The 26931-nt window shown below is 43.3% G+C and overlaps 1 protein-coding gene across 1 annotated transcript in view; it reads right to left on the bottom strand.

Annotated features, from left to right (window-relative positions):
* Nucleotides 1-26931, bottom strand: part of USH2A (usherin) — a 785755-nt gene that overhangs the window by 24593 nt on the left and 734231 nt on the right. Inside the window, exons 66-69 of the mRNA XM_079900731.1 lie at nucleotides 26292-26500; nucleotides 19820-19996; nucleotides 18344-18427; nucleotides 16357-16601 (exon numbers count right to left, since the gene is read on the bottom strand). Of these exons, the coding sequence (XP_079756857.1) occupies nucleotides 16357-16601; nucleotides 18344-18427; nucleotides 19820-19996; nucleotides 26292-26500 (715 nt within the window). The remainder of the gene's footprint in view (nucleotides 1-16356; nucleotides 16602-18343; nucleotides 18428-19819; nucleotides 19997-26291; nucleotides 26501-26931) is intronic.

A 26931-nucleotide genomic window follows, 5' to 3' on the forward strand; every position in this document is an offset into this window, starting at 1 on the left:
AAAAAGACAAGCATGTCTACTCTCACCACTTCTATTCAAAATAGAATTGCCAGTCCTAGCCACAGCAATTAGACAAGAAAAATAAAACGTGTTCAAATTGGTAGGGAGGAGGTAAAATTATCATTATAAACAGATGACAAGATATTATATCTAGAATACCCAAAATATGCCACAAAAAAACTACTAGAACTGAAAACAAATTCAGCATGATAGCTGGATACAAAATTAATATACAGAAATTGGTTGCAATTCTTTACACTAACAATGAAATATCAGAAAGGGAATGCAGACAAACAATACCCTTTAAAGTTGCATCCCAAAAAAAATACTTAGGAATAAACCTCACCAAGGAGATTAAAGATTTACATGCTGAGAAACACAAAACATTAATAAAGTAAATTCAAGATGATTCAAAGAACTGGAAAGACATTACATGTCTTTGGATTGGAAGAATATTGTTAAAATGGCCATGCTATCCAAAGCAATCTACAGATTACAGATTTAATGCGATGCCTATCAAATTATCCATGACATTTTTCACTGAACTAGATCAAATAATACTAAAATTTATATGGAACCATAAAACACCCAGACTTGCCAAAACAATCTTGAGGAAAAAGAAAACAGCAGGAGGCATAACCCTCCAAGACTTCAGACAATACTACAAAGCTACAGTAATCAAAACAGTGTGGTATTGGCACAAAAAGACATATGGATCAATGGAACAGAAATAGAGAGCCCAGAAATAAACTCACACACCTATGGTCAATTCACCTTTGACAAACGAGGCAAGAATATACAATGGGGAAAAGACAGTCTCTTCAGCTAGTGGTGTTGGAAAAGTTGGACAGCTGCATGAAAATCAATGAAGTTAGAACACACCCTCACACGATACACAAAAATAAACTCAAAATGGCTTAAAGACTTAAATATAAGACACAACACCAAAAACTCCTAGAAGGGAACAAAGGCAAAGCATTTTCTGACATAAAATCATAAATCATACTGATTTTTTTTAGGTCAGTCTCATAAGGCAATAGAAATAAAAGCAAAAATAAACAAATGGGACCTAATCAAACTTATAAGCTTTTGCACAGCAAACGAAACCATAAACCAAACAGAAAGACACCTACAGTCTGGGAGAAAAATATTTGCAAATTATGGGACCAATAAGGGCTTAATTTCTTTTTTGTTTTTTCTGGTACACAACAGATCTCACTGTTGTGGCCTCTCCCGTTGCGGAGCACAGGCTCCGGACGCACAGGCTCAGCAGCCATGACTCACGGGCCTAGCCGCTCCACGGCATGTGGGATCTTCCCGGACCGGGGCATGAACCCACGTCACCTGCATCGGCAGGCGGACTCTCAACCACTGTGCCACCACGGAAGCCCAAGGGGCTTAATTTCTAAAATGTACAAACAGCTCATACAACTCAGTGAGAAAAAACAAACAACCCCAGAACTTCCCTGGTGGTCCAGGGATTAGGATTGGTGCTTTCACTGCCGTGCCCCAATTTCAATCCTTGGTCAGGGAACTAAAATCCTGCAAGCCGCACAATGCAGCGCACACACAATAATAATAATAATAATTAAATAAAAGTAAGACAATCCAATTGAAAGATGGGCAGAAGACCTAAAAAGACATACCCCCAAAGAAGACATACGGCTGGCCAAGAGTCACATGAAAACATGCTCATATTCACTAGTTATTAGAGAAATGGTAATCAAAACTACAATGAAGTTCCACCTAACACTGCTCAGAATGGCCATCATTAAAAAGTCTACATGGGGCTTCCCTGGTGGCGCAGTGGTTGAGAGTTCGCCTGCCGATGCAGAGGACGCGGGTTTGTGCCCCGGTCCAGGAAGATCTCACATGCCTCAGAGCGGCTGGGCCCATGAGCCATGGCCGCTGAGTCTGTGCGTCCAGAACCTGTGCTCCGCAACAGGAGAGGCCACAACAGTGGGAGGCCGGCGTATCACAAAAAAAAAAAAAAAAAAAAAGTCTACAAATAACAACTGCTGGAGGGGGTGTGGAGAAAAGGGAACCCTCCTACATTCTTGGTGGGAATGTCAGTTGGTGCAGCCACTATGGAAAACACTATGGAGGTTCCTCAAAAAACTGAAAAGAGTTGCTATATGATCCAGCAATCCCGCTCCAGGGCATATATCCAGACAAAACTCTAATTCGAAAAGATACATGCACCACAATGTTCACAGCAGCACTATGTACAATATCCAAGACATGGAAACAACCTAAATGCCCCTGGACAGATGTGTGGATAAGGAAGATGTGGTATATTTATACAATGGAATATTACTCAGCCATAATAAAGAATAAAATAATGCCATTTGCAGCAACATGGATGGGTGGAGAGATTATCATACTAAGTGAAGTAAGTCAAAGAGTGGAAGACAAATATCACTTACGATGGAATCTAAAATACAAAACAAATGCATCTATATACAAAACAGAAACAGGCTCACAGACAGAGAACAGACTTGTGGTTGCCAATGGGAAGGGGCGTGGGGGAGGGATTGATGGGGAGTTTGGGATTAGCAGATGCAAACTATTTTATATGTGATGAATAAACAACAAGGCCCTACTCTATAGCACAGGGAACTATATTCAATATCCTCAGATAAGCCAGTATGGAAATGAATATAAAATAACGTGTGTGTGTGTATAAAACTGAGTCACTTTGCTGTACAGCAGAAATGAACACAACACAATGAATCAACTCTACTTCAAGAAAATTAAAAAAAAAAAGCAATCCTACACTTAAACTTAGCTGGACTCAATTTACGCTGAGTGATCTTGAAAATGTTAACACATTTAGAAATAAACAATAGAAAAAGTTCTCCCTTTCTCGGGCACCTCTGCCCCATTTCTCTCTGTTCAAAGTTGAGTTGAAAAGCCTTCTACCAATTTGTCTCTGATATTAAAGAGTATCTTGCCTGTTCAGAGGACAGGAGTGCCTGGGACAGGTTTACAGCAGCCCTGAAACCAGGGCTTGTCAGATGACGCTGTGTGTGTGTGTGCGCGCGCGCACGCGCGCTGTAAGAGTAGCCAGCACTGCGCTACTCAAGGGGAAAGCAAGTCAGCCTGGGAAACAGAGCAGGTGAATGAAGCTTGCTCTTATTCAGATTCACACCTGCAGGTTCCAGAGCGCACGGACATCCGCATCAGCTCTTGCTTTTGTTCTATTAATGCAAAGTGTCTTCTCTTCCGTTTGACTAACCTTTGCTAATAATCATCCAGTTCTCCAACACTGTGACAACAGTTTAGTTTCAAAGAGGTATTACAAAAGCAAGCTTGTACGGAACTTTCGTCCACTGGGTAGAGTTAAACTGATTCAATGGGTTGGGGAACACTGCCTGGCACCCCGGTGTACCCCAGATTTCACTCCTGGGAATGCTCCAGGGCCTGCAAGTAGCACCCTCCCTTCTGATGACCAGCCCCTTCTCTGGGCCCAGAGCCCCCATAGCCAGCCAGCTCCCTCCCCTTCCCCTCCTCACTGTGTCCTGGCCCCTCGGCAGAGGTCAATCAGGTGGGTGCCACTCTGCTTTGCCGGGGTGGTCAGGGGAGGAGAGGAGGAGGGAGTTTGAATTCCTCTGCCTGTTCCTCTCAGCTGAAGCCTATGTCCCCGCCCACAAGGGGCTGGGCCTGGATCTTGTCAGGACTGCAAGGACTCATCAGCAGTCTCACGTGTTTTTTAATTTAATTTTATTGTCTTGCAGTAAGAGATCTACCCTCTCACCAATACAGCACTGTTCTCTGTAGGACCATGTGGTACAGCAGAGTTCTAGAACGTCATCTTGCATTACTGAAGCTTTCCACCTGTTCATTATCAACTCCCCAATTCCCCTCCCACAGCCCCTGGCAACCACCATTCTAGTCTTTGCTTCGTGAGTTTGACTATTTAAAAATCTCATCTAAGTGGAATCACGCAGTCACCACCCCCAACTGGGTCTTATTGGTCATCGGACTGTACACACTGCTCACAGCAACTGTGTCATCTTTTCATTCATTCTGGGCTGTTCTCAAACTTCACTGAGCATCAGCCTTTCCAAGGTTGCTGGAAACGGCAGACTCTCAGGTTTCTTCCTCTGAGACGCAGGTCAGCCTTCCATGTGATGCTGATACCGATATTCAGGGATCTCACTTTGACATAACAGAGCTTAACAAGACTCAGGATAACTCCAAGCAACGGAACCATCGAGTGTAACTTGCTCACAGGGATGAGCTGCTCGTTTCTTGATCACTAACCTAACCAAATGGGCAAAACTGGATTCCTCCTCAGGAAGGTCTGGGAGGCAGAGGGGCTGGGCTGTAGGGATGGGTGGAGGGACAGAACTGATCACTGAACCCAGTCCTGGATGCTACTGGTCCGTGGGTAAGTTTCCTGTAACTGGACATCATGTTACAGTGTCGATAAACCCGGGTGATCCCATCCACCTTCTCCACACACTCGATGCACCCCAGGGTTGATTTAACTCATTTCCCAGATCACCTACCAGACCTCTCCGGCCTGCCTGGCTCTTCCATGCCTTTCCCTCCAGCAGTGGTGCATCCTCTGTCTAAGAGCACGGCCTCGTCAGAGAGAGAACGTTACTCTGCAACAAGGGAAAGTTCTGCAGAGTCAGCCCCTCAGTGAGAGCCTCCTCAGGGCTCTCCCCTGAACAGAAGCACACGGCCCCAGCGCCTGAACCGCCCACTCAACAGCCCTGCATTCAGCAGCTGCCCCGCAGGCAGAGCCTGATGTGCTCAGAGAGGAAGGAGGTTTGGAGGACGGAGCCAGGAGAGTGGAGGGGGGAGATGTGGATGGCGAGGGAGCCCAGGCTAAGGGGCGTGGGTGCCATCTTCCTTGCTTCCCCGCCAGCACGTCACTTTCCCCCAGCTGCCTCTGCATCCACCACAGTCCACGGGTCTATGAGGACCGGCTGCCCTCTCATACCCCCCCTATTTTGCTACTTGGCCACAATGCAGCTTCATCAGGGCATTGACCTCTGTCATTGCTGTGTCCTTGAAGACTGAAGAGATATGGAAGGTGGACAATGCTAGCGTTCCCTCATCTCTGTTTTCTGAAGGATCGAAACTTAAGCAGTTTGACCAGGTTTCTGTGCTCTATTTGGGTGCTGCTGTGATAACTGATTTATAGTGAGAAATATATATATTAGGTCTTCATCCCGTTTCTGGTACAGGGCTTCTACAATCCTTAGGATTTCCTAAATGATTAGACTGACACAGGTGTCGTTTGTTATGTTAATGAAGTGACTTTTGTTTGCACCAAAGGTTGACTACTGGTTGCCTGGGAAACCAACCCCCTGATTAGAGGGTTGGAAATTTCAGTCCAACCCCCTGATCTCCAGGGAGGGGAGAAGGAATGGGGGTTGAATCAATGACCAGTGGCCATTAATTTAGTCAATCACGTCTATGTAATGAAGCCTCCGGAAAACCCCCCAAAATGGCGTTCAGAGACCTTCCAGGTTGCCCAACACCTGGAGATTTTGGCAGAGTGGAGTGATCAGAGAGGGCATGGAAGCTCTGCGTCCTTCCCCCATCTGTAGTTCTGTGCATGTCTTCTAACAGCTGTTTCTGATTTATATCCTTTTAGAAGAAACTGGTGATCCAGCAAGTAAAATGTTTCTCTGGGTTCTGTGACTTGTACTAGCAAATTAATTGAACCCAAGGAGTAGGTTGTTGGAACAATACTACAAAGCTACAGTAATCAAATACCATGGTATTGGCACAAAAAGACATAGGTATCAATGGAACTGAATAGAGAGGCCAGAAATAAACCCACACACCTATGGTCAATTAACCTCTGACAAAGGAAGCAAGAATATATAATGGGAAAAAGCGTCTCTTCAGTAAGTCCTGTTTGGAAAGTTGGACAACTGCATAAAAATCAATGAAGTTAGAACACACCCTCACACCATACACAAAAATAAACTCAAAATGGCTTAAAGACTTAAATATAAGACGCGACACCAAAAAACTCCTAGAAGGGCACAAAGGCAAAGCATTTTCTGACCTAAAATCATAAATACTAGTGATTTTTTTTTAGGTCAGTCTCCCAAGGCAATAGAAATAAAAGCAAAAGTAAACAAATGGGACCTAATCAAACTTATAAGCTTTTGCACAGCAAATGAAACCATAAACCAAACAGAAAGACAACCTACAGTCTGGGAGAAAATATTTGCAAATGATGCGACCGATAAGGGTTTAATTTCTAAAATGTACAAACAAGTCAGTGAGAAAAAACAAACAACCCCAGAACTTCCCTGGTGGTCCAGGGGTTAGGACTGGGGCTTTCACTGCCATGGCCCAGTTTCAATCCCTGGTCAGGGAACTAAAATCCTGCAAGCCACACAATGCAGCGCGCACACACACACACACACACACACACACACAATAATAATAATTAAATAAATGAAACAACCCAATTGAAAGATGGGCAGAAGACCTAAATAGACATATCCCCAAAGAAGACATACGGCTGGCCAAGAGGCACATGAAAAGATGCTCATATTCACTAGTTATTAGAGAAATGGTAATCAAAACTACAATGAAGTTCCACCTAACACTGCTCAGAATGGCCATCATTAAAAAGTCTACATGGGGCTTCCGTGATGGCGCAGTGGTTGAGAGTCCGTCTGCCGATGCAGGGAACTCGGGTTCGTGTCCCGGTCCGGGAAGATCCCACATGCCGCGGAACGGCTGGGCCCGTGAGCCATGGCCGCCGAGCCTGCGCGTCCAGAGCCTGTGCTCCGCAATGGGAGAGGCCACAACAGTGAGAGGCCCGCGTAACGCAAAAAAAAACCCCAAAAACCTACACTTAAACTTAGCTGGACTCAATTTACGCTGAGTGATCTTGAAAATGTTACCACATTTAGAATTAAACAATAGAAAAAGTTCTCCCTTTCTCGGGCACCTCTGCCCCACTTTTCTCTGTTGAAGGTTGAGCTGAAAAGCCTTCTACCAATTTGACTCTGATGTTAAAGAGTATCTTACCCGTTCAGAGGACAGGAGTGCCTGGGACAGGTTTGCAGCAGCCCTGAAACCAGGGCTTATCAGATGAGGGGGTGTGTGTGCGCGTGCGCTGTAGGGGTAGCTAGCATTGACCTATTCAAAGGAAAAGCAAGTCAGCCTGGGAAACAGAGCAGATGAATGCAGCTTGCTCTTATTCAGATTCATACCTGCAGGTTCCAGAGCCCACAGACATCCGCATCAGCTCTTGCTTTTGTTGTATTAATGCAAAGTGTCTTCTCTTTAGTTTGACTAACCTTTGCTAATAATCATCCAGTTCTCCAACACTGTGACAACAGTTTAGTTTCAAAGAGGTTTTACAAAAGCAAGCTTGTAAGGAGCTTTCGTCCACTGGGTAGAGTTAAACTGATTCAATGGGTTGGGGAACACTGCCTGGCACCCCGGCAGACCCCAGATTTCACTTCTGGGAATGCTCCAGGGCCTGCAAGTAGCACCCTCCCTTCTGACCAGCCCCTTCTCTGGGCCCAGAGCCCCCATAGCCAGCCGGCCCCCTCCCCTTCCCCTCCTCACTGTGTCCTGGCCCCTCGGCAGAGGTCAATCAGGTGGGTGCCACTCTGCTTTGCCGGGGTGGTCAGGGGAGGAGAGGAAGAGGGACTTTGAATTCCTCTGCCTGTTCCTCTCAGCTGAAGCCTATGTCCCCGCCCACAGAGGGCTGGGCCTGGACCCTGTCAAGACTGCAAGGACTCATCAGCAGTCTCACCTGTTTGTTTTTTAATTTAATTTTATTGTCTTGCAGTAAGAGATCTACCCTCTCGCCAATAAAGCGCTGTTCTCTGTAGGACCATGTGGTACAGCAGAGTTCTAGAACTTCATCTTGCATTACTGAAGCTTTCCACCTGTTCATTATCAACTCCCCATTTCCCCCTCCCACAGCCCCTGGCAACCACCATTCTAGTCTTTGCTTCCCTGAGTTTGACTATTTAAAAACCTCATCTAAGTGGAATCCTAGAAGGGAACATAGGCAAAGCATTTTCTGACCTAAAATCATAAATCATACTGATTTTTTTTAGGTTAGTCTCCCAAGGCAATAGAAATAAAAGCAAAAATAAACAAATGGGAACTAATCAAACGTATAAGCTTTTGCACAGGAAACGAAACCATAAACCAAACAGAAAGACAACCTACAGTCTGGGAGAAAATATTTGCAAATGATGCAACTGATAGGGGTTTAATATCTAAAATGTACAAACAACTCAGTGAGAAAAAACAACCCCAGAAGTTCCCTGGTGGTCCAGGGGTTAGGATTGGTGCTTTCACTGCCGTGGCCCAATTTCAATCCTTGGTCAGGGAACTAAAATCCTGCAAGCCACACAAAGCAGCACACACACACACACACACACACACACACACACACAAAATAATAATAATAAAAATAAAATAAAACAACCCAATTGAAAGATGGGCAGAAGACCTAAATAGACATATCCCCAAAGAAGACATACGGCTGGCCAAGAGTCACATGAAAAGATGCTCATATTCATTAGTTATTAGAGAAATGGTAAGCAAAACTACAATGAAGTACCACCTAACACTGCTCAGAATGGCCATCATTAAAAAGTCTACATGGGGCTTCCCTGGTGGTGCAGTGGTTGAGAGTCCGCCTGCCAATGTAGGGGACGCGGGTTTGTGTCCCGGTCCGGGAAGATCCCACATGCCACGGAGCGGCTGGGCCCTTGAGCCATGGCCGCTGAGCCTGCACGTCCAGAGCCTGTGCTCCGCAACGGGAGAGGCCACAACAGTGAGAGGCCCGTGTACCGCAAAAAAAAAAAAACCCAAAAACCTACACTTAAACTTAGCTGGACTCAATTTACGCTGAGTGATCTTGAAAATGTTAACACATTTAGAGTTAAACAATAGAAAAAGTTCTCCCTTTCTCGGGCACCTCTGCCCCATTTCTCTGTTCAAGGTTGAGCTGAAAAGCCTTCTACCAATTTGACTCTGATATTAAAGAGTATCTTACCTGTTCAGAGGACAGGAGTGCCTGGGACAGGTTTGCAGCAGCCCTGAAACTAGGGCTTATCAGATGAGGGTGTGTGTGTGTGCGCACGCGTGCGCTGTAGGGGTAGCTAGCATTGACCTATTCAAGGGAAAAGCAAGTCAGCCTGGGAAACAGAGCAGGTGAATGCAGCTTGCTCTTATTCAGATTCATACCTGCAGGTTCCAGAGCGCACGGACATCCGCATCAGCTCTTGCTTTTGTTCTATTAATGCAAAGTGTCTTCTCTTCAGTTTGACTAACCTTTGCTAATAATCATCCAGTTCTCCAACACTGTGAGAATAGTTTAGTTTCAAAGAGGTTTTACAAAAGCAAGCTTGTACGGAACTTTCGTCCACTGGGTAGAGCTAAACTGATTCAGTGGGTTGGGGAACACTGCCTGGCACCCCGGTAGACCCCAGATTTCACTCCTGGGAATGCTCCAGGGCCTGCAAGTAGCACCCTCCCTTCTGATGACCAGCCCCTTCTCTGGGCCCAGAGCCCCCATAGCCAGCCAGCCCCCTCCCCTTCCCTTCCTCACTGTGTCCTGGCCCCTCGGCAGAGGTCAATCAGGTGGGTGCCACTCTGCTTTGCTGGGGTGGTCAGGGGAGGAGAGGAGGAGGGAGTTTGAATTCCTCTGCCTGTTCCTCTCAGCTGAAGCCTATGTCCCCGCCCACAAGGGGCTGGGCCTGGATCTTGTCAGGACTGCAAGGACTCATCAGCAGTCTCACGTGTTTTTTAATTTAATTTTATTGTCTTGCAGTAAGAGATCTACCCTCTCACCAATACAGCACTGTTCTCTGTAGGACCATGTGGTACAGCAGAGTTCTAGAACGTCATCTTGCATTACTGAAGCTTTCCACCTGTTCATTATCAACTCCCCATTTCCCCCTCCCACAGCCCCTGGCAACCACCATTCTAGTCTTTGCTTCCCTGAGTTTGACTATTGAAAAACCTCATCTAAGTGGAATCACGCAGTCACCACCCCCAACTGGGTCTTATTGGTCATCGGACTGTACACACTGCTCACAGCAACTGTGTTATCTTTTCATTCATTCAGGGCTGTTCTCAAACTTCACTGAGCATCAGCCTTTCCAAGGTTGGTGGAAACGGCAGACTCTCAGGTTTCTTCCTCTGAGACGCAGGTCAGCCTCCCATGTGATGCTGATACCAATATTCAGGGGTCTCACTTTGACAAAACAGAGCTTAACAAGACTCAGGATAACTCCAAGCAACGGAACCATCCAGTGTAACTTGCCCACAGGGATGAGCTGCTCGTTTCTTGATCACTAACCTAACCAAATGGGCAAAACTGGATTCCTCCTCAGGAAGGTCTGGGAGGCAGAGGGGCTGGGCTGTAGGGATGGGTGGAGGGACAGAACTGATCACTGAACCCAGTCCTGGATGCTACTGGTCCGTGGGTAAGTTTCCTGTAACTGGACGTCATGTTACAGTGTCGATAAACCCGGGTGATCCCATCCACCTTCTCCACACACTCGATGCACCCCAGGGTTGATTTAACTCATTTCCCAGATCACCTAAGAGACCTCTCCGGCCTGCCTGGCTCTTCCATGCCCTTCCCTCCAGCAGTGGTGCATCCTCTGTCTAAGAGCACAGCCTCGTCGGAGAGAGAACGTTACTCTGCAACAAGGGAAAGTTCTGCAGAGTCAGCCCCTCAGTGAGAGCCTCCTCAGGGCTCTCCCCTGAATAGAAGCACACGGCCCCAGCACTTGAACAGCCCACTCAACAGCCCTGCATTCAGCAGCTGCCCCGCAGGCAGAGCCTGATGTGCTCAGAGAGGAAGGAGGTTCGGAGGACGGAGCCAGGAGAGTGGACGGGGGAGATGTGGATGGCGAGGGAGCCCAGGCTAAGGGGCATGGGTGCCATCTTCCTTGCTTCCCCGCCACCACGTCACTTTCCCCCAGCTGCCTCTGCATCCACCACAGTCCACGGGTCTATGAGGACCAGCTGCCCTCTCATGCCCTCCCTATTCTGCTACTTGGCCACAATACAGCTTCATCAGGGCATTGACCTCTGTCATTGCTGTGTCCTTGAAGACTGAAGAGATATGGAAGGTGGACAATGCTAGCGTTCCCTCATCTCTGTTTTCTGAAGGATCGAAACTTAAGCAGTTTGACCAGGTTTCTGTGCTCTATCTGGGTGCTGCTGTGATAACTGATTTATAGTGAGAAATATATATATTAGGTCTTCCTCCCGTTTCTGGTACAGGGCTTCTACAACCCTTAGGATTTCCTAAATGATTAGACTGACACAGGTGTCGTTTGTTATGTTAATGAAGTGACTTTTGTTTGCACCAAAGGTTGACTACTGGTTGCCTGGGAAACCAACCCCCTGATTAGAGGGTTGGAAATTTCAGTCCAACCCCCTGATCTCCAGGGAGGGGAGAAGGAATGGGGGTTGAATCAATGACCAGTGGCCAATAATTTAATCAATCATGTCTGTGTAATGAAGCCTCCAGAAAACCCCCCAAAATGACATTCAGAGAGCTTCCAGGTTGGCGAACACCTGGAGATTTTGGGAAAGTGGAGTGATCAGAGAGGGCATGGAAGCTCTGCGTCCTCCCCCATCTGTAGTACTGTGCATCTCTTCTAACAGCTGTTTCTGATTTATATCCTTTTAGAAGAAACTGGTGATCCAGCAAGTAAGATGTTTCTCTGGGTTCTGTGACTTATTCTAGCAAATTAATTGAACCCAAGGAGTAGGTTGTTGGAACAATACTACAAAGCTACAGTAATCAAATAGCATGGTATTGGCACAAAAAGACATAGGTATCAATGGAACTGAATAGAGAGGCCAGAAATTAACCCACACACCTATGGTCAATTAATCTGTGACAAAGGAAGCAAGAATATATAATGGGAAAAAGAGTCTCTTCAGTAAGTCCAGTTGGGAAAGTTGGACAACTGCATAAAAATCAATGAAGTTAGAACACACCCTCACACCATACACAAAAATAAACTCAAAATGGCTTAAAGACTAAATATAAGACATGACACTATAAGACTCCTAGAAGAGAACATAAGCCAAACATACTGTTACATAAATTGTACTAATGTTTTCTTAGGTCAGTCTCCCAGGGCAATAAAATTAAAACAAAATGCATCTTGCTGTGATTTATTTCAAAGAGTGTTCTTCCTATGCTTTCCTCTAAGAGTTTTATAGTTTCTGGCCTCAGAATGGGACAACCCTCAGAATGGGAGAAAATATTTGCAAACGAGTCAACTGACAAAGGATTAATCTCTAAAATACAGAAGACAGCTCATGCAGCTCAATATCAAAAAAACAAACAACCCAATCCAAAATGGGCAGAAGACCTAAAGAGACATTTCTCCAAAGAAGACATACAGATGGCCAAGAGGCACATGAACAGATGCTCAACATCACTAATTATTAAAACTACAATAAGATATCACCTTACACCAGTCAGAATGGCCATCATCAAAAAGTCTACAAACAATAAATGCTGGAGAGGGTGTGGAGAAAAGGGAACCCTCCTACACTGTTGGTGGGAATGTAAATTGGTACAGCCACTATGGAGAACAGTATGGAGGTTCCTTAAAAAACTAAAAATAGAACTACCAGATGACCCAGCAATCCCACTACTGGGCCTATACCCCGAGAAAACCATAATTCAAAAAGAGTCATGTACCACAATGTTCATTTCAGCACTATTTACAATAGCCAGGACATGAAAGCAACCTAAGTGTCCATCAAGAGATGAATGGATAAAGAAGACGTGGCATGTATATACATGGGATATTACTCAGCCAAAAAAAGAAATGAAATTGAGTTATTTGTAGTGAGGGGAATGGACCTAGAGTCTGTCATACAGAGTGAAGTAAGTCAGAAAAACAAATACTGTATGCTAACACATATATATGGAATCTAGAAAGAAAAATATGGTTCTGATGAACCTAGGTACAGGACAGGAATAAAGACACAGACATAGAGAATGGACTTGAGGACATGGGGAGGGGGAAGCGTAAGCTGGGACGAAGTGAGAGAGTGGCATGGACATATGTACACTACCAAATGTAAAATAGATAGCTAGTGGGAAGCAGCTGCATAACATGGGGAGATCAGCTCGGTGCTTTGTGACCACTTAGAGAGGTGTGATAGGGTGGGTGGGAGGGAGACTTGAGAGGGAGGGGATATGGGGATATATGCATACATATAGCTGATTCACTTTGTTATACAGCAGAAACTAACACAACATTGTAAAGCAATTATACTCTAATAAAGATGTTAAAAAAATAAAAGGAAAAAGTCACTAATTGAGGCCTAATCAAACTTATAAGCTTTTGCATAGCAAAGGAAACCATAAATAAAGTGAAAAGACAAGCTATGGACTGGGAGAAAATATTTGCAAATGATGCAAATGATAAGGGCTTAATTTACAAAATATACAAACAGGTCATACAACTTAATAATAAAAAAAACAGACAACCTAACTGAGAAGTGGGCTGAAGACCTCAGTAGACATTTCTCCAAAGAAGACATACATATGTCCAACAGGCACATGAAAAGATGCTCAACATTGCTAATTATTTGAGAAATGCAAATCAAAACTACAGTGAGGTACCACCTCACACTGGACAGACTAGTCATCATTAAAAAGTCTAAAAATAACAAGTTCTGGAGGGCGAGTATAGAAAAGGGAACCCTCCTACACTGTTGGTGGGAATGTAACTCAGTGCAGCCACTATAAAAAATAGTATGGATGGTCCTCAAAAACTAAAAATAGAGTTGCCATATGGTCTAGCAATCCCACTCCTGGGCATGTATCAGGACAAAACTCTAATTCTAAAAGATACATGCACGCCAATGTTCATAAAAGCACTATTTACAATACCCAAAACATGGAAACAACCTACATGTCCATTGACAGATGCATGGATAAAGAAGAGTGCTATATTTATATAAGAGGATATTACTCAGCCATAAACAAGAATGAACTAATGCCATTTGCAGCAATATGGATGGACCTAGAGATTAACCTCCTAAGTAAAGTAAGTCAGAAAGAGAAAGACAAATATCATATGGTATCACTTATGATGGAATCTAAAATATGACACAAATGAACTTATCTATGAAACAGAAACAGACTCAAGGACACAGAGAACAGACTTGTGGTTGTCAAGGGGCAGGGCGATGAGGGAGGTAAGGATTGGAAGTTTGCGATTAGCAGATTCAAACTATTGTATACAGGATGGATAAACAACAAGTGCCTACTGTACAGCAGGAGAACTCTATTCAATATCTTTTGATAAACCACAATCGAAAAAATGTGAAAAAGAATATATATATGTATAAGTGAATCACTTTGCTCTATAGCAGAAATTAACACAACATTGTAAATCAACTATACTTCAGTAAAATTAAAAAAAAAAAAACAAAACCCAAATTCTTTATGTTTCTCCAAGGACAGTATAATCATACCCACACATTAATACTATCTGGAGATGCATTTTCATAATATAAGAGTTCGGCAATTTAAATCACTCAGTGAGTAGAAATTAATTGCTAAGTGTTGAGGTGATACTGCATTATTTGTTTAGTATTGCAGAGAATGAAAGGATTTGCAAGCCAGTAATTACAACTGTCCCTCGGTATCCAAGGGGATTTGGCTCCAGGACTCCCTCCCATGGGTACTAAAATCCGAGGATGCTCAATTCTCATGGTCAGCGCTCTGTGTCTGTGGGTGTGGAATCTGTAGATATATAGGGCTGACTGTACAAGTAGAATCTGCACTTAAACTTAGCTGGACTCAATTTATGCTTTGTGATCTTGAAAATGTTAACAAATTTAAAATTCGTTACTGTTCATTAAATTCGTTAACGAAATAAGAGACCCAAGGGTTTGGTCACTGGAACCCCCAATCTGTAGCCAGTAGGTCAGAAGCACAGGTGACAATCTGGACTTGTGATTGGCATCTGAGGTTGGCGGGGAAGGGGACACAGAGGGGACAAGAGTCTTGTAGGACTGAGCCCTTCCCCTGTGGAATCTGATGCTATCTCTGGGTAGACAGTGTCAGAATTTAGTTGAACTGCAGGACACCCAGCTGGTGTCAGAGAATTGCCTGTTGGTGTGGAAAGCCTCCCCACACATTGGAATTGGTGATCAGAATTTCAGCTGCACAGGGTGGCCACTAGCTCATATAGAACCTTTGTGCAAACTGGGGAAAAGGGGTCCCCTTGGGCAGATGCATTTTGGCACACAGTTTGGGGAGCAGACTGGTACCTGGGGGATTTATAAATTACAGCCTTTCCTTGCCCAGGTAGACACAGCCCCAGGCCAGACTGCACCATGGGATTCAGTCATCTTTTACCTCTTCAATGAGTGGTTGGTGCAGCGATGCCTTGTGTCACCCTCCGTGTGACCTTCACCCCCCAGATCTTTGCCTGACCTCCATCTTGGCAGTAGGTGGTCCGTGGTCTGGAGCCACAAGGAGTCATCCATCTGCACTGGCGCAGGGTGTCAGGGTCAAGAACAGACCCAGGACTGCTGGCACTTAAGTCCTTCCCTATCTCCCCTTTTATTTCTAATTCCCCAAGTTACACAGTAATATAACCTATAAATTCTCCAGGTGATTTCAATATACAACTCTCCTCCACCATCTCCTGACTTACAACTACAAAGCAGAAATACTCACCCCTGGTGCACATTAGAATCACTTTCGGAGTTAAAAAAAGAATACCAATCCCCAGGCCCCATCCAAGGCCAATGAAATCAGAATTTCTGGGATAAGGTCCAGGTATCAGCATTTTAAAAACTTTCCCAGATGTCTTAGCCCGTTAGGGCTGCTATAACAGAATACCATGGACTGGATGACCTAGAGGCAACAGAAATTTATTTCTTAAATTCTGGAGGCTGGGAAGTCCAAGATCAAGGTGCCAGCAGATTGAGTGTCTGGTGTGGGCCCACTTCCTCGTCCTCACATGGTGGAAAGGACAAGGGAGCTCTCTGGGGTCTCTTTATAAGGGCACTAATCCCATTCATGAGGGCTCCACCCTCATGACCTAACTACCTCCCAAAGGCCCTTCCCCCATATACCATCACACTTGGGATTAGGGTTTCAACACATGAATTTTGGGGGGACACAAATATTCAGTCTGTAGCACTAGGTGATTCTAACGTGCAGCCAAAGTTGAGAATGCTCTTCTAGGGTTAGTCTCCCTTGGTCTCCACATTTAGCCAAACATAAGTGTCATCTAGTCCCTTGCTACTATGGCTCTGAAAATATTTCCTTCTAAATACAAACAAATATTTTAGTCCAGTGATAGAGAAATGAGGCCGCCTTTAGAGACATACCATATGGGTTTCCCCCGGTGGGTATACATTCAATGGAGACATCCGCTTTGGAAGAGGCACTAAAGGAGGCCTCTCTCTTATATATGGTTCTTTGAGGATTTTTCTCTGTAGTATCAGGGACAGAAAAATGGCCAACAAGATCAAGCCCAGAATTGCCATTAACACTATGAACCATAACTCGCTGTAGAACTCCGTGCTTTTGTTCCCTGATCCTTTCTTTTCTCCAGGAGTTGTCAGCACCAGGCCTGCAAAACCCAGGGACAGAAAAAGGAAATGCTATTTCAGAAGGCAATTTTGTGATTTCTTGCTCTGTTGTTTAATAAATTAGAAAGGCATGTATAGTGCTTTGTTGCACTTGTGTTCAGGCTGGGGAAATGGTGCAGTGGGTCGGTGGGTGTAAGGAGACGTTTACAGCCCTTGGGAGACCTTGCTGACACCTCTCAGGTTGGAAACTGCAGCTGCCTTGGCACGCTCCCGGGAAGTACAGTTGGAGGGGGGATGAGGGGATTTTTTAAGAGGGTTACTAAAGTAACCTTGGGAAAAGCCTACTTCACAGCTGTGTGCCTGGGGAGCAGTCCTTTCTGGGCTCATGTGAGGGTTGGGTCCCAGACTAATATTGCTACAGAAACCCCATTACATACACAGTCAATGCTGTGTGGATCCAGGGTTCCCTCACTTCATGCAACAGCCCTGTTCCTGCGACGTTTCTTGCAAACTGGATTTTGAGACGTGAGATACCATTTTCCATTGGGATGTTAACAGCTTGTGCTCACTAACATGTGGTCTTTATAGTACTTCTTGTACTCTGGCCTCTCTGTTAAGTAACAAAAGCTCTGCAAGTCATCACTCAAATGCCCTGGGAGAGCTTCCTAGGGATGGAAATCCTTTAGCAAAGGGACCACTTACCTTTCATTTCTATTCAGGTGTTAAGAGTTCAGTTGATGTGATTCTCTGCACATGAGGCTGATAGACGTAGCTCACATTTAATGAGCATTTACCCTGTGCCAGTCCCTGTGCTAAGTAAGGGCTTTCCACGGATGCAGGATCGAAGGATGGGGAGTAGCAGGACTGTCAAGTCTGTGGTTGTGGGAAAGCTGGAATGAGCGGGGCAGACTCGGAAAGGCTTATGGGATCACTGCAGAACAGCGTTAAGCTGTGGAATCGCCGTCGGCCTGGCAATCTGAGTGGGAGAAAGTCTCAGAGATCATCTCCATCCCAGCCCTTTGCTAGCACCAGCTCAGAAGCCTCTGGATCCACGCAGCCGCCATGCAGGCTGGCATGCAGCAGAGGCCAGGGAGCTGCTCTTCTAAAGCCAATGCTCGTGGCCAAGAGGAAGAAGGACAGACACAGCTGTAAATGCCTACTCTTTTGACAGCCTTCCCCCTTTGCAGCCCCTCAAGGACTGGATGGGTCTGCTTGGCCTTCACACCCACATTGTCAGGGCAAGTTGATTAAAGGGGAAGCATTTAGCACTGGGGTGAGGATGTTTAAGGGAGGGAGAGAAGGTGACTAAAATTAAAAATTGAACTCCATGAGAGGGGGGCTACACTTTGCTAACCCTAACTCTGAATCTGGAATATTATCGTTATTATCAACACAAATTGGCATTAGGGTATTTTCTCTTTCCTCTGGCTTTCTCTATAAATTCACTTTTTTTGTGTGCACAAATTCATATAGCTCTTTATTGACAGAATCTGTGGTTAGGAGAGAACTTTAGTCATATCTCTCTGCATCTACAATTCAATGATTTGGCATTTTAAGAGTTTACCCTAACTCCTTGCCTAATGTAAGTTTCAAGAGGACTTAAAAAAATTCTTACAACACTTAACACAATTTCTTCCATATGGTGTATGGAAGATGTATAGATACATATGTATAAACAAACATGTATGCATAAAGAAACACAAATACGTATAAACAAACATGCATGTTTCTTTAGGAAAATGAGTAGATACTACACTAAATAGGATTTGAGTTAAATGTTTACCAAATCCAGTGCTGGTATCATATTGAATCAAAGGTGTCTTAACACTTCCTTCATCTGTAGTGCAGATGACCTGGAAAAAGAAAGCTAGACAAAGGTAAATGAGTCAGTTATTCAACATCTACAAACAGTGGGCACAGTTCCAGAAAAGCAATGTATTATAGCATGAAGAAGTCTGAAAACAGGATTCCACATCAAGTTATGAGGTTTTACCTATTATGCAAACTTATTTCTAACTTAAAAACTATCAAGAAAAACAGCTATCATTAGTGTAATAATGTATATAACATATATGTTATTACATATATGTTACCTATATAATAACATATATATATGTAACAGAGCTAAAGAAGTTTAGAGATTATATAGCAAAGGAAAAGAATTATCTGAAGAATAAAGGCTAATTCACAGAATGTATCTTGTTATGCATATAATCTGAACCTGTTCCTTTAAACTTACAGGTGTTCCTTTCACTAGGCAACCCAGAGTTTTCTACTAAGCAGGAAGGCTCAACAGGGATCTGGGAAATCAAATGGTCTAAATACCTCTTACAGTAGCCAGGAGCCTGAGGGAAGTGAGTCTTGTAAGTCACACAGATGATTAGAGGTCTGGCCAGGGGTAGAACCCGTATTTCCCAACTTTCAGGCCATCTCCCCATCCCAACAAACTGCCCAGGTGACCAAGAACTGTGACCATGAAAATGTGGAGCTGAATTGTTGTAAAGATGTTACTGATAAGTTTCAAATGCTGTAAATGCAATGCTGGAGCTCATTGTTTACCTGCCCCTTTTAGCCAAAAGAAATAGTACATAGTTTCAAGGAAACTAAAAAAAATCAACCACTAATGAATTCACTGTATAAGACCAGATTGCCCAAAAGGGCCTCACATCTATTGGTCCTGTGGCCATGTTTATCATTAGAAGATACTTAGTACCTTGAAAAGCTTTTTCTCATTTCAATTTAAAAACAAGACAAACAGAAGAAGGACATGTAATTAAGTAGGGAGAAAGTATTCAGTTTTAGAGGGAAGAGCGTTGTTGTTTCAAGAACAGATACCGATGTTGGTTAAGGAAAGCCCTTACTCAGGGTCTAAGACTTGGGGATGGTCATGGCCTGATTATGCTCTCTTTGGAGGCTGTGGATGCATCGAGAGAGTCTCCGAAGTCCCTAAAAGTGTGTTATTTTGGGATACTCTTTGCCTGTGGGTTTTATCTCTCTAGGGCACATAACCTGCCCTCTGGTCTTGTTCCTGGGGACCCTCACGTCAGCAGAGGCAGTGCTCAGAGGACCACATCAGAAGCGTCATCAGGAAAACCTGATTGATACCGAGCAGTCGCTTTCCCACGAGAAGTGACCACTTAACCCAGGACATGTTAACGATGACCATCGGAGGTCACCTTTCAGATCGTCAGATTGAGCATCTCGGAAAGCTGGGAAACCCAGCTTCTTGTGCCCTGAGAAATGGGAGTGGGAAACTCACTTCTGTCCGCCGTCTTTGGGATGTAGAGGGTGGTGTCGAGGCCGCTGTACACGCGCTGCCCTCCATCGGTCAAGACGAACTCCTTCAGCCGCCCGTTCAGCAGGAAGGAGCCACTCCAGTCCACACATACCACGGATAGATTGCTGTCCACCGAGAAAGGGGCACGGTACTGGGGCACTGTTGGGAGAAGGATGTAAGTTCTAAAAATAGTTGGACGAAGGTTCAAGTTCTAAAAATAGTTGAGAGAAGGTTGCAAGTTCTAAAAAGAGGTGGAAGAAGTCTCTAAGTTCTAAAAATAAGTGGGAGAAGGTTGTAAGTTCTAAAAATATGTGGGAGAAGGTTGTAAGTCCTAAAAATAGTGTGCTTTTTATTTTAAAATACGAGCACACATTTTTTTTTTTGTCCTTGCTGGAACCCTTCCTATTTCCCTTACTGCTTAAAGGAAAAAACTGGCTTTGGGGGTGAAAAGAAAACCATGGGAACGCATGTGAAATGCTTTCTCAGCAATGTCGCACCTGCTTTCCAAACAAAAATCAATGGAGAGTGGTGTTTTATGAAATACAACTATTAACATACAATGGTTCTGCTCATCAGCATAGCCCCGGAGCTTATATTTTGTTGCATTTTCCTTCTTTTAACAGGTAAAGTATCCTTAACACTATTAACTACAGTGGATAGCTATTTTTCATATCAAATCAATATTTATTGCTACAAAGCCCCAAGGACTAGATGAAGTTAATATTTTATTTTCTCCTAACTAAACTGCTTAGATGGTGAATTATGTTCTTTTGGCACCCATTTATTTTTAAAGCTTTTTCTTGAGCCGTTCGTTTGTTTTCTAAGATAGTTAAAAAGCCTTGCAAATAGCAATTCGAGTATAATAATTCATTGCCCTGACTAATCAATCAATAGCACAGTACATTAGTATATAATCAAGCCCAGGTCTCCTAAGTATTGTATCAGATAGAGAAGCAACGTTGTGTGCATTTAACAGGCATGAGAACTTTTCGTTTTTCAACTCCTTACTACAATAAAGGAAGAATAATCCTTAACTGAGGCTCATCTTTTAAATGAATCATTTCTGTAGGAACAAATGAAGGGATACCATATCATCTTGTCAAGTCAGAAGAGATTTATTTCATGAGATCTCATTTTCTCCAAAATAATCAATACATTTGTAAGAGCATTAAGATCCAGCTATATATGAAATTGGCTTTTAAGAAAAGAAAAAAAAAGTGAGCAGTAGAAATAAATTGGATATCCTTTAAAAATTAAATCCATCTGTTGCTGATGTGAGGAAATATAACAAAATAAGGAATAATTACGCTTTTGTGATCATAAGATTCAACCATGAAGACAAATTTGATTCTCATCTTTTAAAATATTTTCATAAAGTTATAGGAAAATTTTTCTGCAAATACTGAAACAAGAGCTATCAAGCCCTCTTTAAATATATATATTTTAACACAAATTGTGCCTAATATCACAATGGAACATACTATTGTATTTGTCTGTGGCTTCCTTCTGTCACTTAATTTCAGTAGATTTCCACTTCTCCCCTACATCATAACAGTACAGACAAAGAGAAGGCTTATAAACAGTACAAAAATAGAAAAGGAAGGGGCTTTATTTGCCTTGCAGGATTTGGAGATCTTCCTGAGGAAAAAGAGTGATCAAACTATCAAAATAATCAGGAATAACGGATTTGAAGACTGAGAGAATGATAACAGCTACTATGCCAATAAAGCAGTACAATGCAAGTACAATAAAGTACTTGATGTACTTTGTTTTATTTAATCCTCAAAACAATCTTGTAAGAATTAGTTCCTAATTTTCCATGTGAGGAGACTGAAGTTTAGAGAGATCAAATAATCTGCTTAATGTCAGTAGCTGGTAGGGGACAAAGGATCTGAACCCAGGCCTGCTTAACGCCAAAGCCCGTGCTTTTTTGTTAAAATCAGTACACATGTATTTAAAGGAGCATGCTTTACTAATTCACTTTATGGGTGCTCTTCAGTGGTGAGTGGGTTCATCCTGATGGTTAAATATTCAGGAATTTTGTGAGTTGGTTATTAAACCCAGCCACTATTAAAAATTAAATCATATAAACCTAAATAAATTATATTAAAACAAAGATAATAAATATTAAAACTTTGTAACTTCTTAATTATTTCACTACCTTTTATTATCTATGCTCTCATGCTGTTTAAATCTATTGTATCGGGATGGTGGAAATATTACATAATGGTACACAATCTTTTCCCAACTCTGTGTTCAGTGCTGTCACGTTGGAAACTTGAAATCACCCAAGCGGGAGTACTTTACACCATGGAAATTGGTGAGCGCTTCAAGTCAGGACATTTTTCTTTCATGGAGGCCAGTTGTTAAACATTTACACCTCACCTCTGCTCTTCCACTGCAGGTGTAATTCAGGCAGAGGGGGCGGAATATGTTGCTAATGCTTCTCTAGACCCTTTTCTGATCACGTTTATATAAAATTGCAAATACTGTTTTCAAAGCATCTTCTGGTTTGTATTCTTCGATCCACATTTTCTCTCTGCTAGTTTGTATAATGAGTTAAAAGGAACATAAATGGTATTTAAACCCCATACAACAGCCAGTGAACTATTGTGTTTTCCCATGTCTGTGGATCCAGTAAACAGATTAAGAGAACGCTTTCTCCTTCAGTGCTACTGCAACCTTCAGCCACTTCTTCCATGTCAAGGAAGAATAGAAAGGCAGGACATCTTAAATCTGTTCATTGTGTTCTTCCAGCATAAGGGGAAAATGTCTGGCAAAGACTAAGTTTCATGTTGAAAAAGAGAATTGGTGACAACCTGCAAAGCTCACATAGCTGTTTTGGCCTGGCCTTCTGGCGATACACACACAAAACCTGGAACAAGTAGAAAAATTGGCTTATAAATATACAGATCTCCCTTGACTTAGGATGGGGTTACGCCCGATAAGCCCATCATAAATTGAAAATATCCTACGTTGAAAATGCATTTAATACACAGAAGCTACCAAACATCATCGCTTAGCCTAGCCCACCTTAAACGTGCTCAGAACACTCACATTAGCCTACTGGGCAGAAAGCATTTAACGCAAAGTCTATTTTACACTGAACGGTTGAGTATCTCCTATAATTTATTGCAAACTGTACTGCAAGTGAAAAACAGAATGGGTGTCGGGTATGGAATGTTTGTAAGTGTATTGGTGGTTTACCCTTTTGATGGCGTGGCTGACAGGGAGCTGCCCTCAGCATCATGAGAGAGAATCATACTACAGATCGCTAGCCTGACAAAGATCAATATTCAAAGTTTGAAGTATAGTTTCTACTGAATGTGTATCACTTTGGCACCATCGTGAAGTCAAACCATTGTACATAAGGGACAGTCTGTACTGTAAACGGTAATTGCTTCTCAAAGCTGGTGGTGGTGTTTTGTCCCATTCCTTGTATGGAGTAGCGTTTTTTATTAAGTCAGAATTCATTTGACTACACTTTCATTTCAGGAATAAGTGTTTCTCACAGTTCTTTATGGGTTTGTGAAGGGAGGATAGCGAGAGGAATAGGCAAAAAGGTAAAAGGAGGTTACACAATTAGGCAGTAGACGTTATGAAGAACGATTACACTTTGCTTTGATTATAGCTTGGGTGACAAAGGACACTGATTGCGTGGTGCCAATGGTAAACGTGAGACGTTCTGGATGCGTTCACTCACTCACTAAACAACACATTTTGGGTATCTAAGACTGACTCTGCCCAGTGCTGGAGATAAAATGGAGAGAATGAGAGCCAAAGGAAGCGCACATTCAAGGGGAAAGATGCGCCCTCTGTCGGGGGTCTGCCCAACTCAAGCTGGTTATGAGAAGTTCAAAGGGAGGCAAGGAAGCTGGGTGTGAGCGTCTGGATTTCAAGCAGGGAGCTCGGGAGGAGGTGGCCATTTGGGAGTCAGCCTTCGGAACTGAAGCCCTGGAGGAGATGAACTCAGCTGAAGAGGGAAGAGGTGAGGCGGGAAGGAGAGGAAAAAAGAAGGAAGGGGATAAAAGGGAAAGTGTGAGCAGAGAAAGTTTAGGGTTGAGGCTTAAAAACCTTGGCTGGTGGAAGATCAAGCAACAAAGTTGACTAACACTGAACATCCAAAGACGCAGGTTTCCCAGGAGAGACTTGTCATGAAAACGAAGGGGAGCCACTTTCTACCAAGGATGGAGGCTTCAATCACGTTGAATGTTCCCAACGTTCCCCAATGTTCCCAAAAAAGCCCACTGGATTATCAGTGTGGAGGTCAAGGGCAAATTTAGGAAGAGATTTTCATGCAGGGATGAGGTGGAAATCAGTGTGGAGGAAGTTAAAGAACATGTGGGAAGAAAGAAAATGGGAAAGCACTTGAAGACCATTCTTTAGAAGAGTTGTCTCTGTGGGGAGGAGCTGGGGCAGGAACCAGAGGGGAAATGGAGTCTGTTCGCTTTAACATTAGAAAGGCAGAAGCAACAGTGATACACTGAAGATTAAGGATAGAAAAATGATGAATAGTAGTGAAGGAAGTGGTACTCAAAGCACAAGAGGCAGGTTTATTTCAGATGAAGGACCACCCCTTCCTGCCGTGTCCCTGGCGGGAATGATGCAGATGCAGGACACGTGGCTGTCTAGGGTGGGAAGGGAGCAAATTACTGACTGATGACATTTCCTTTCCTGGTGAATTACAAGGCAAGGAGTTCTGCCAAGACTCTAGGGAGAGGTGGGTGAGGATTGTATAGGCTTGCGGGAAAGGGATGAGAAGAAGTGGAAGGTTTGAGGAGGGTGGAGAAGGTCTGAAATCTCTATTACAGAAAGTAGGTAGTGAGTTGACCAGGTTAACACAGCAGTACTGAGGGTGCTGCTGAGCTAGGAGTAACTTAGAGTAACTTAGAGTAACTGAACTTAGAGTAACACTTCTACCTTCTAGGTGTGGAAACTGGAGGGACTTAAGCTCTGGCTTTAGCTCATCATATAGCTCCAGGAGCCTCACTTCAGATTCTAATCAATGTGAATGGCATCCTGGAATTGTAGTGCACAGTCCACAGCCCTGCCTCAGTTTTCTCACCTATAAATTTGGTTAATAATAGTACTTAACTTCATAGGTTTGTGGTAAGGATTATTTGTAAAACGCTTGAACAGTGCCAGGAACGAGCAAGTGCTCTCTAAAAATGACCTCTTGCGAACATCCTGCCATGTTACTGCTCGGGTACATTAAAGTCTTCGTATGAGGCAGTGAACTTTCACGAATGCATAACTCTTACTTCTAAAAATGTCAGTGCCAAATACCGAAGATGAGGTCATAATCTGATATAATGTTTCTGGAAAGCAAATTTGCAATAAGTGTGCAAAGCCTTAAAATTCCTGATGTAGTAAATTCCATTTGTTGCCATTTAAGAAGATAACCAGACATTCACACAAAGATTTGTTCACAAACTTTCTCACCACATTTATAAAAGGAAAATATTAGAAACAACTGAAATGCCCAATTTATTCACAGGATGGAATGTTATATAGCCATTAACCTTGGTGGCTAAAGAGTTTTTAATGCCATGGGAAATGCAAATAAAATAATGTCAAGTATAAAAAGCAGACTATGAAATTTTCATTAGAGTATGATCTCAGCCATGTAATAACAACTCTGCATAGAAAAGGGATTAAAGGAATGAATTACGCCAAAATATTAATGGTGGTTGCCTCTGGGTGTGGTGGGATTATAAGCAGGACTGGCTTCATGGTTGTGTGACCTGTGCAGATGCCAGGATCCCTCATGTAGAAGAATTATGGACTTAGTTTGATGCTCTGCTGTCATTATCTTGAAATTGTTAACGATTTTTGAACAAGGGGCCCCATATTTTCATTTTCCAGTGGAACCCACAAATGACGTAGCTGGCTCTAATTACAAGTACTTATTTTATTCTTAATACCTTTTGTATTTGCCATTTTTAAACAGTAGACATATAAACCTTATAAAATCTGAAAAGGACTTATTTTATAGAAATGTCAGGAGGCCCCAACGGATTAGCTAATTGCCCTTTTCTGCACTCAGTAGCCCTTTTGCTTTTCCTGGCAGCGCCGTATATCAAAGCTTTCCAGAAATGCGAGCTATGACGCCACGTCATTTGAAAAGAAAAGGAATGGCAAACTTCTCTAAAAAGTTAGCTCAAAATAAAGAAAGAAAAGAAGTCATCTTACCCATGTAATAGCTTTCTCTTAATTGGTTTTCATCCCATTGCTACATGAAACATCTTCCTAAATGCACTCTTGATCTCCTTATTATTGAATCCAATGGGCATTTTTCCCCCATAGTCATGTTCACTGATGTCTCAGTAGCATTCGAAGGAACTGAACACTCAGCCCTTTTAGCAAACTGTTTTCCCCCTACCTTTCAGGACAAGCTTCCCCTGCGGCTGCCCTCCTAGCTTTTTGGCTTATGGCGGCAGCCACTTCTACTCACATTCTTTTTGGGTGATGAAGCTGATCCAGTCAGAGGCCGTGCTGCCCAGATCATTGTGGGCCACCACCCTCAGCTTGTAGGTGGTGTAGGGCTGGAGACCCCCGAGGCTGGCTCTCAGCCCTGGCCCAGCGTACTTTGTCTCGGTTTGGCTAGGAGTACAGGGGGTGGCTGAATCCGGGGGGCAGGCCATGTAGAGCTGGAGCTCATAGCTGGAATGAGAATGGACACGTAAAGAGAAAACGGGCAAAGGAATCAGTCTCACTCTCTTTTAAACCTGTTGATCTTTTGTTCTCACTGAACTGCCAGCTCTTTCAAATTCCCATTGGTGGGAGACTGTTCTCAGAAACACTTTATTTAATGCTGTTGGAAATGGGCAGCAGATGGAACCAGAGAAATGATAAGAGAAGTCACATGTATACACATGTTGCTGTCCACCCAGCAGCCAGGAATCCTTGTTGGTAGAGATAAGATATTTCTCTCTTTTTAGAAGAGAGTGATAAAACTGTTCTTCTCTGTTGAAAATAAAGAATATCTTTTTTTCCTCCAGATTATCTTGAGTGAAATAACTTCTGTGGTCTTTCAAACAGTGGTTCATTACGACATTTTAAATTAGATCAAGGAAATTCTGATTTAGTCACAG

This window comes from Stenella coeruleoalba (assembly GCF_951394435.1).
Source record: "Stenella coeruleoalba genome assembly, chromosome: 1".
Classification (NCBI taxonomy): domain Eukaryota; kingdom Metazoa; phylum Chordata; class Mammalia; order Artiodactyla; family Delphinidae; genus Stenella; species Stenella coeruleoalba.